Source organism: Caretta caretta, chromosome 16 (assembly GCF_965140235.1).
Source record: "Caretta caretta isolate rCarCar2 chromosome 16, rCarCar1.hap1, whole genome shotgun sequence".
Taxonomy (NCBI): Eukaryota; Metazoa; Chordata; order Testudines; family Cheloniidae; genus Caretta; species Caretta caretta.
Window position 1 is genome coordinate 20,489,170 of NC_134221.1, and position 11,096 is coordinate 20,500,265.

Sequence of the window (11,096 nt, forward strand, 5' to 3'; positions counted from 1 at the left end):
TCCCCAAAAGAGGAGGTCTAGTGGTCGAAGCATGAGAGCTATATTTTATTCTCAGTTCTGCCAGAGACCTACTTTGTAACCTTAGCAAAGTATTTATAGTGTGGCATTCAGAGGTGTTGAGTACCTACAGCTCTCGTTGACTTTATTGGGAGTTGTAGGTGCTTATCACCTTTGGAAAATTGGATCATTAACCTCTATGCCAGAGTTTGCCAGACTCTGTTATGTAAATTGTTACACTGACCTTTAGGTGACTTCTGAAAAGGTCAGACTTTGTGTGTGTGTGTGTGTGTGTGTGTGTGGCCAGTGAGTAAGTTCCAAATGTCCCAAGCATCTGTAAACTGTTGGCTCAAATGTTCTTGTTTCCTGCTGTGTTTGCAACCCAAATCTTGCAGCAATGTACTAGTGCATGAGAACCACACAGTGGCACTGACTTTTCTGTGCATCATCCAAGCTGAGTGAAATGCAAAATAAGTTCAGTCAAAAGTAAATAAGTGGAATAATCTTGGGATAGAGGGGTTATTTGACACAGGTAAAGAGAACTATTTTTAGCCATTTGGGCCTAGGTCATCCTTCCTTCCAAAATCTGCAAATGGAGGGGACCCTTCTACCTGCACACACCATGGAAGTTGGGGTCTGCTGTCTCCATGGCATCATGCATGCCCTTGACTCCAGTCCAAGGTGAGAGGGCAGTGATTAGGCTGGTGGAGGAAGGAGCTTGCTGGCTGGTGGGATAATATACATTATTCCCTCTCTAGCCCCAGAGAATTTTTCCAGGAAGGAAGGATTGTCTTGTGGCCAAGGCACTTGAGTGGGAATCGGGAGATTATAGTTCACTTCCTGGCTCTGCCATGGGCGACCTAGGGGCATGCATCTGTGCCTTAGTTTCACCCCCTGTAAAATGGGGATAATGCTTTACCTCACAGGGGTGTTGAGAGAGTAAACTCATTGCTGGAGGCGTTGAGGTACTGTGGTGATGGGCACCATAGGAGTACCTAGGTAGAACATAACACAGCTGGCTTTTGTACTACCTCCTTCTCATCACCCCCAATAGTCACAGCCAGGAGGAGTCGCCGGCAGTGCCGCTCCAATGGAGTTGTGTTGCCAGGGAGCTTGGTGGTGGGGGGAAGGCCTCTGCGTGGGTGGCTCTGGCCTCCCAAGATCTGTCCTGATGGAGTTGTGGTGATCAAAGCAAGTCATGATTCCTACTGCAATTTAAACTAACTTTTTATTTTGTAAAACATCCAAAATACCCAATATTTGCCAAATAAAACATCATGAACTGAGTGTTGCCACCTCCTTTTCTTGGCAGCCTTTGAAGATATGCTTGAAAACCCCTTAAACAGCACTCAGTGGATGAACGATCCAGAGACGGGACCTGTCATGCTACAGATCTCTCGAATCTTTCAGACGCTGAACCGCACGTAGAGGGGAATGCCGATCCACTGTGCCACTTCTTGCTGTCTCTAGCTTCATGTTTCCTGAACAAGAAGGAACATAGATTTTTGGGGGCGGGGGGGGGGGGGGAATGAAGGGGGGTCTGAGGGAAGAAGGTAGCAGAGGAAGCAAAATAGCTTTTTGTTGTTTGGGTAGGCACCTCTCAAATAAGAGTGTGTGTAGTTATGGCCATCCTGAAGTTAATAGCCTTGTGGATTTAGTGGAAGAGGTTTGAAGACTTGTTCTGGGGGTTTTTTTGCTTTCAGATGGTAGGTTGAAAATGAAATATATATCCAAATACAGGAAAAAGCTTTGTAACACAACTAAGCATCTGATTGACCGAGAAAGTAATATGATGACATTGCCTCATGTTTCGATCTTCTTGCTCAAAAGGCCTATGACAGCAGTTTTACTAGCCAGTGGTTATAGCAGCATCTGGCTAGTGTTTACAAAAGGTCACTGACCACTATCATAGGATAATAATCATACTATTCATCTCTATACAGTGTTAATTTATGTCTATATCAAAATACAAAATACTTTTTAAATTGACACTTAGGAACTTGTTTTTTAAAATAAGTCCAAATGTTGAGAGAACATGTTTTTATCCAGACTTGTCTGTCTTACATTTTAATTTAAACAGAATAATTCATAGATGGAATTTCTTTAATTAATAAATAGCGTTACTTTTTCCTATTTATTTTCTGCGTTAGTGTTGTTCCAATCCTGTGGGCTCATGTGTTTGCAGGAGATTTCACTCAACTAGATTAAAGATGCAGTATCTCCTTTCAGAAAAATGTAATTTGTCATTCCAGCAGTTTGGTTCTCAAGTGCTACAGTTCATAGGTTTGTCCTGTTTTAACATATCTTAGTTTGAAAGGTGACATGTTTCCATGTACTTTTGCATTTCTGAATGTATATTTTAGGAAAGGAGTTCTGTTTTGCAGGCATCTTCCTTTTCTCTGCTTGCAATGCCAAAAGCTACTAACTTGCTTGGTTTTTAATTGAAAGGTCACCTGCACAATGAAACAAGAATCCATACAAAAATATTTAGGTTTGTGTCCTGTTTTTGCTTGCTTGTTGTATAAAACACACTTGAAATGATTGCCCTCTTCCAAATAAGGAATTTTCCCCTGCTTGTACTTTACCTTAGAAATATCAGGAATTTCAAGTCTTGTCTTCCCTTGTCTTTATTGGAAGACTTGCTGGAGGTCTCAGATGTGTATTGTGAGTTTTGTCAGGCTGCTAACTAAAGGAGTACACATGCTGAATCTCGCACATAGATCTCTTCTTCCAACTATTTATGCTGCAGTTGAGTTACACGGGTGGTGATAAAATTTTTAAATAGCTGGACTAAAAATCATTTCCCTTTTCCATCAAGTTTCACTTGCTTGGTGTCTGCAGTGTAATAAACCAATCCTCCGCTAGTCTATACAGTCTGCCATGAAAAACAGGGTAAACAAGACCTGGATTTCTAATGTAAAAAATATGCTGAGAAAATTAAACCTTTTAAGTTTTCATTAGCCACCATAAAGGTGTGTATATGTTTTGTGAGAGGATATTCTGCATAACTTTGTAGGTCACCTTTTAAAGTGATCTTACTGAGGGCATCTAGATTCAGACCTAAACCACAGAACAAGTTTTGGCCTGATCTTGGCATCTGAACTGTAGTAATATGCAGCTGAGACACAGAAGTTGCCAATTTCACATAATGTGGATGGGTGGGGAAGTCAGTCACTCAGATCTTATCTTTACGTACTATACCAGTTTTATTTTTGGCTTTTGTAATATCATTAACAGTCTATTGCACTTAAACAGATTTCTGTAAGGCACTTAGATTTCCAAATCCAAAAGTAACCATTTTCAGCACCCCTGTTTTTCTTTCAACCCGTTCTTGGCATCCTCAAAACTTAATTGCAGTTTTGGTTTTAAAATCTGAGTCTGATTCTTCAACACAGTAATTACTCAAATTAGTCAAATTTCATTTCATTGCAACTACTCACGTGAGTAAGGGTTATAGATATAATATTGAGAATAATATTTAAGCAAGTTTCCTGATACTGAAGGATTTCAGTTGTTCGTTCGATCAGGCTTTTTGTTTTGCAATGGTTTCCTTGAACTACTACCTGAAGATGTTATTACTTGAAGTTCTAAGCATTTGAGGCACTGATATGTATGATATTCCCTCTTCCATCCAAGTTCTTGTAAATAATCAGTGCTTGTTTCTACAGGACAATATTAGGTAGAACCACCATCATGTGATTATACTGATTTCCTTACTAAACAAGAATTGTTCCAGACTGCGGTTCTGAATGTATTGGACACAAGTTGAGACAGCAGCATGTCCTGTAATAACTTATGGTCTGATCATGTTCCCATTAAGTCGTGCCCAAGCTCCCATTAACTTTCATGCAGTAAGATCAGACACTTTTTTAAAATAATTCATAAACTGATTCCACAAAGAACTAACATTGTTTTTATCTACATATCCTTCATACTTAAGCCTTCTCTTTCAAGGAGCAGAATGGTTCACTTTTAGACTGTAAGTTCTGCTGCTTGTATACCTCTGCATTATCCCCATGGCAATGGACTTGAGTTAGATTGTATGGTTTCATCACTGTCTGTTTCTGAACAGGGTGTATTTGTTTCTATGTCAGGCTTATCTAGGTGACACAAGTACATCAAAACTGCACTTGTTGTCTTGTCGCAACAGGTTCAACGCATCTTTTAAAATAGCTTTCAATAGAATTGCAGTAGAGAAACTGAAATAAATGAAGGCAAGAATGCCTTGTGTATCTGCTTTCCTAATAAAATTAATATGGCAACTATGATATAAGAAACCTTGTGATTAAAGGAATACTGCATCTTTAAAAAACTAAAAAGTTTGAGGATATGCAGTTTTAGACTCTATTATTTCAGAGCTTTACTCCTGTACAGTGTAAGTGTAGAAGGAGAGAGGCTGGTTATCATTATAAAGTGTCCTCCAGCCTTGGTTTTTTCATATGGCTTTTTATTTTTAAATGCTGCTTGACTTTTGAAAACACAAGTTTCCAGTGGCCAATATCTGGGATTAGTGGAAGGTTATATGGATTTAATGTTTTTCAGCAAGACTTGGGCATGAATAAAGATGTACTTAACTATGTCAATTCAAATGTAACTTAGAATGCCACTTAAGGAATCAGTTGATTCAGCTCATTAGTATGAATGTCTGACACTAATACATGCTGTGTGCTGCCAGCGCCTCGGGAGCTAGAAGTCCAGTGGCACGTCCTGTGAGCTGGATGGGTTGCTACTCCAAGGTTACTATTGCTTTTTAAGTCCATTGTGGTTGCAGTTGTGGCAATTCTCCTGTGCTTTCTAGAATTCTGAAAGCATAAAGATCCCTACATGGGCAATGAGGCTGGGATTCAGCATTTGAAGGGGCTGGTTCCAGGCAGTGTCATGATGAAAGGATTGTGGGTTCAAACCTGCAAAACCACAAGAATCTTGGGAGTAGACGTTTTTTAAAAATCAATGGGATTACGTGTGTGAGTAAGTAGTAGTTGCGTGAGTAAGGATTTGCAGGTTTGAGCCATGTGCTTGCATGTCTGAAGTCTCGATTAAAGTTAGCAAAGAGATTAGCAGTGGTGCTGGCTTCATTGTAAAGTGTCTTATTGCATCATCGGAACTAGGTCAAGGGAAAAAGTGGAAGATAGATAAAACCAAGGAAAAATGAGGAAATGGGCCAGGTAGGTGGATTATCTGCTGCAATATTGACTGCTTATAATTGTTCTTATGCTTGGTCTATACTTGCCCCATCAGTTGACATAGACAATCTCTTACCTTTTGATATGTGTGACTCTTAAAAGCTAGCTAGCTATTTATTTAAATATATATATGTGTAACTTATAATTTTGTCATCACAAAGCTTTGATATTTTTAATAGAAATGTTCTATATAGAAGTTTGTTCTCAGGGCTTCATATTTATACTATAGGGAATGCATTTAAAGGGATGTATTTGGGGTGTGGGGGGGAAGCTAGTTGCCACTTTGCAACTTAAATGTTGGTTAGTCTAGACCTGTGAGACCGAGCTAGCATGAGACTCCTCTGAGCCACTGTAATAGACAAGTCCAAAGAATCCACCGTTGTTTCCTCTTCCATCTCTTGAGGATGGTGGAAATGGTCACACAAGAATACACAGCAGCTTTGCACATCGTTGTCCTTTACACAGTTCCAAGGACACTTCTGCTTTGTGTGTATTGATGGAAGTGGAAAGCTAATTCACGCAGTTTCTAGTGCAGTGGTCAATACACCTGCACTCTGCTAGGAGTCCAAGAACGCATGGCTGCAAGAGCTCTTAGGTTTCCAGACCATCTCCCCACATTTGGCTACTTGCAGTCTGTCACAGTTGTTCCCCAGAACCTTTTACCCCATTTTGCCTGGAGCCAAACTTGACTTCTAGAGGTGGCTCTTGGTATCTGAGAAATGGTTGTGTTTATTCAAATGCTTTTTAGTTGGAGCAAGTTGCAGTCTTCTGGCATCATGATCCATGGGCTGAGAATCTTTGAATTACTGCATTGGAAGCAACTGTGCAAATGGACACAACACCAAATGATGATTGTATTCTATCACTGTGTCAGTATATCTTGTCTATTGAGCAGGCACACAAGTTGTTCCCAGTAGTCTGAGGTTCAAAAGCACTATTTACAAGATAGAGTGTTATCCAAAGGAAATACCTCATTTTTCTGCTAATTAGAGTGGCATTTTTTATCAGTTATTAATCTTTACTCCTAGGACTTTATAAAGAGCTGATGGAATAACTGCATCCACAGCTGGCCATTTACATCCACAGATATGTTGGATAAGATAATTTAAAAGGGATATAAATCCTCATGCTTCAGGGCGTAACCCAACCACTAAATGCATCTTCACTTATGGGCAGATTATTCCTCTGAAGCATTTGGTGCTGGCCATTGTTAGACTAGTTAGCAGACTAGCTTAGCCACTAGTCTGAGTCAGGATGGCAAATCCTATGAAAGAAAAGCAAGCAGTGCATATTACGTTTACATGAACATGGTTTAAAAAGTCCTGTTCACTTGCATCCCAACCTTTCGTCATTACAGACGGTATGTATTTAACATGTGGTGAACCTTTTGCTCTAGGCTTAAAGAACTTACATGCAGATCCCTGTTTGAAGCATACAAACTTTAATAAATGTGAAAGCATTAAATTCTTATTGAATTTGGTTATAGTTTTTTTATATCATGTTCTGGACCGGGGAAAAATTGTGCTAACATTTTAAACTAAAAACCTACCAAATGAAATGTGTGTTGTCTTGTTGCAGCAGGTAGGAAAGGCGTGTAGACCTTTTTTAATTTGCAAGTTTATTTTTATTATAGTTTAATGAACTGTACAAGAATGTGATTTGCCATACAGCACTGACCACAAAGTAGCACTAGTGAAGTTATACTGTAAGGTACTATGACTTTTCATTTCATCGGTGTATAGAATGGGTACAGTACATAGTTTTTATATGGAATTGACACTGATATGTGGCATGCACAGTTGTTTTTAAGATGTAATGTTACTTTTATGAAGTTTAACTTGGGTCAACATCAACAAACCTATAGAATTCAGGGTTCATTCTAAAACTTACTAGCATGGGTCAGTGATCTGCTACACATCTGCAGAAAGATTCAGCAACGACTAGTGCTAATACTAAACATTTGTCACCCATTTTTGCTTTAATATGATTGTCTGGCCAAAATAAAATCAATTCTGCATTGTTACTAATCTGATCCCTTTTAAACAGTCAGGCTGTTATCTGCAGAAATGTATTCTGAGAGACTATCACGAGTGTTTGGTTCGTGTGGCTTTGCTGGTAACTATTACCTACGTTAGTATGGCTAAGTTGGACCCATGAGCGTGATTAGAATGAACGCTGAGTCTTTTAAACCTACACACGCGCACTCTGAGAATGATCTGGTAATGTGTGTTGTACATTTATAACATCAAATAATAAAGTTTTTTGATTTATTACGAGCTGTTTCTAAACCTTTTGAAAAGTGTCATTGGGCTGACAAATCCAGGTTACTGACCAGTCTGTATCGGAAGGATTCATAGAATCATAGAATATAAGGGTTGGAAGGGACCCCAGAAGGTCATCTAGTCCAACCCCCTGCTCGAAGCAGGACCAAATCCCAGTTAAATCATCCCAGCCAGGGCTTTGTCAAGCCTGACCTTAAAAACCTCTAAGGAAGGAGATTCTACCACCTCCCTAGGTAACGCATTCCAGTGTTTCACCACCCTCTTAGTGAAAAAGTTTTTCCTAATATCCAATCTAAACCTCCCCCACTGCAACTTGAGACCATTACTCCTCGTTCTGTCATCTGCTACCATTGAGAACAGTCTAGAGCCATCCTCTTTGGAACCCCCTTTCAGGTAGTTGAAAGCAGCTATCAAATCCCCCCTCATTCTTCTCTTCTGCAGGCTAAACAATCCCAGCTCCCTCAGCCTCTCCTCATAAGTCATGTGTTCCAGACCCCTAATCATTTTTGTTGCCCTTCGCTGGACTCTCTCCAATTTATCCACATCCTTCTTGAAGTGTGGGGCCCAAAACTGGACACAGTACTCCAGATGAGGCCTCACCAATGTCGAATAGAGGGGAACGATCACGTCCCTCGATCTGCTCGCTATGCCCCTACTTATACATCCCAAAATGCCATTGGCCTTCTTGGCAACAAGGGCACACTGCTGACTCATATCCAGCTTCTCGTCCACTGTCACCCCTAGGTCCTTTTCCGCAGAACTGCTGCCTAGCCATTCGGTCCCTAGTCTGTAGCTGTGTGTGATTCTAGAACTGTGTGCCTATTGGTAAGCTTCAGAGTAGCAGCCATGTTAGTCTGTATTTGCAAAAAGAAAAGGAGTACTTGTGGCACCTTAGAGACAAATTTATTTGAGCATAAGCTTTTGTGAGCTACAGCTGATGAAGTGAGCTGTAGCTCATGAAAGCTTATGCTCAAATAAATTTGTTAGTCTCTAAGGCGCTATTGGTAAACGATTCATTAACAGACTATCTTTTACTGACCAGCTTTACTGGTGAGCAAACCTGGAACAAAGAGTGAGCAGCACAGTCTGATTCCAATAATCATTTCTGCATCTGGGAAATATTCCTCTTCCTTCCTATCAACTTGGCTCCTTCAGGGTGAAATTCACCCTAAGGGCTTAAATGGAGCATAGACCTTGTGCTGGCCTTCTGCATAGTGGTGAATGTTTGCTTACCAGGGATTATCCTGAATCTTAGTTGATTTGTTGAGCTGAAAAAGGTCATATCCAGCATGCGCTGCACTCTCGCAACAGACTGACTGGAAAATTCTGGGCTAGAAAGAAATGGAGCTAAAGTAAATAGGGGTAGTGCGGAAGCAAGGTGGGATGCATGAGTACGATCGTTTGCATATGAGTTACCTAAAATGCTGCTCCTACTCACGTTCCAGTACTACTGTGGCTATTTGGGAACATCCTTGAAGACTTTCTCCCTAAGTTTGCCTGTGTGTGGTTGCCTTGGAGGCTGCTGAGCATGAAACGTAGCTGTGTCAGATGGTTACTCTGGAGAGCATCTGGGATTTATTAAAACTTTAACAAAATGTATAGAGGAGAGAAGAGCCTCTTCAAAGAAGAATTGGACACTGTGCAGCGTGTAATAAAGAGCCTGCCATAACCCTGACTACATCCTTTGCAGAAAGGAGATGACTTGGCTCCCAATTCCTATCAGGTATTCCTTCAGAATTCTTCCTCTCCTCTGCCTATGCCATGTGGCACAGTACAGGTTAGATAGTTTGAGGTGGCTCCAGAGAGCAACTGATTGGGATTTTGGAAAGGTTTCCATTAGGAAGTTTACAAATATCCTAGATCAGCTGGACTCAAGAGAGTAACCTTGAGTAATTGTCTTGAGTTTGCAGATGACAAAAAAATGGGGGAGGGGTAAATAAGGAAGAGGTCACTGGTTCAGAGCATCCCTGATCACTTGGTAAACTGGGCACAAGTGAACAATGTGTTTTAATACAACGTAAGTAAATGTATACTAGGAACAAAGAATGTAGACCATACTTACAGAATGGGGAACTCTATCCTGGGAAGCAGTGGCTCTGAAAAAGATTTGGTGCAGGGTATGATGGATAATCAGCTGAACATGAGCTCTGTGTGATTCTGTGGCCAAAAGAACTAATGCGATCTTGGGATGCATAAACAGGAGACTCTCGAGTAGGAGTTAGGGAGGTTTTTACCTCAGTCTTTGGCATTGGTGTGACCATGGCTGGAGTACTGTGTCCGGTTCTAGTGTCCACAATTCAAGAAGAATGTTGATTTTAAATTGGAGAGAGTTCTGGGAAGAACCACAAGAATGATTAGTAGATTAGAAAAGATGCCTTCTAGTGATAAACTTAGAGTTCAGTCAATCTGATTAACAAAGAGAAGGTTCAGGGATGACTTGATTAGTCTGTAAGTACCTACATGGGGAACAAATATTTTATAATGGACTCTTAGAGCATGATCCAACGGCTGGAAGTTGAACCTAGACAAATTCAGACTGGAAATAAGGTGTACACTTTTAAAAGTGAGGGTAATTAACCACTGGAAAATTTACTGAAGGTCATGGTAGATTCTGCATTGCTGACAATTTTTAAAACGAGATAGGATGTTTTTTTAAGTAATCTGTTCTAGGAATTATTTTGGAGAAGTTCTCTGGCCTCTGTTAGAAAGGAGGTCAGACCAGGTGATCACAGTGATCCCTTTCTGGCCTTGGAATCGATGAACCTCCAGTTCTTCAATAGTCAGTTCTTTAAAAGTCTTCAATCATGGTTTGACTGCTGCACATAATTAGGTAGTAGCACTTCAAACTGAATCTAAATGGGCACAGCAGGGTTTCTCACATGTAGCGGCTGGCATCTCAATAACCAAAGTTTAGACATTGACTCAGTCTGTGTTCAGAAATCACTTAAGTGCTGAAAATGGCTAAGTGCGATTATTACTAATGTTGTTCTTCAGCAGTGCTGACCAGAAGTGATCCTCTATTCTGGTCTCAAAGTTGCAGTGCGTTGCCTTGACTGAGACCTTGTGGTCAAAACCTGTGTTCTGCCCTGAAAAAGGATGGGAAAGGTAAGTGCTCAAAGCATGGCATGCAATCTGAGCCTAGTCCTTATCTCAGGCCTTATGGACAGCAGCAAAATTTAGACACTAACCAGCCTTCACCCTAGGTTGGCTCATCCTTGGGTTACTTCCTGCAAGCCCTTTTTGCCCTTGCCTCTCCAACTTGTCTGTCTCTCTGAAGGGGGAAGAGAATGCTCCCCCACCTTCTTTACCCTGGATTGGAGCTAATGAGTAGAGATGCTCTAAAAATAAGGGGTAGAATCCAGTGTAAAATTGTTTGACCAGCTCAACTAATGTATGCCGTCTGGACTGGGTTCAAGGATAGAGCAGAATGAGTCAGCAGATGCTGTCCCTGTGAGGTCCTAAAATCTGGAAGTCCATCATAAACAGATCATGGATATAGTCCCCTCGAGAGCATGTATCCATCTAATATCTCATAGTACGTTTGATCTTACTGTTAAATACAGTAAACTTGTGATAAGGAACATCCAGAGTACTGGAAAGAGTCAGCCAGTAGAAAACTGCTCTGAGATGAGGT

At 40.7% G+C, this 11,096-nt stretch overlaps 1 protein-coding gene across 2 annotated transcripts in view; it reads left to right on the forward strand.

The window, feature by feature from the left end:
- UBAC1 (UBA domain containing 1) overlaps window positions 1–11,096 on the forward strand; it is a 53,359-nt gene that overhangs the window by 26,585 nt on the left and 15,678 nt on the right. Inside the window, exon 10 of one of the 2 annotated variants that reach the window (XM_048823222.2) lies at window positions 1,310–1,507. The exons of the other annotated variant lie outside the window; for it this stretch is intronic. Coding sequence (XP_048679179.1) covers window positions 1,310–1,425 — 116 coding nt within the window. The 3' untranslated portion in view covers window positions 1,426–1,507. Of the gene's footprint in view, window positions 1–1,309; window positions 1,508–11,096 lie in introns of those variants that run through there. 2 annotated transcript variants of the gene reach the window in all.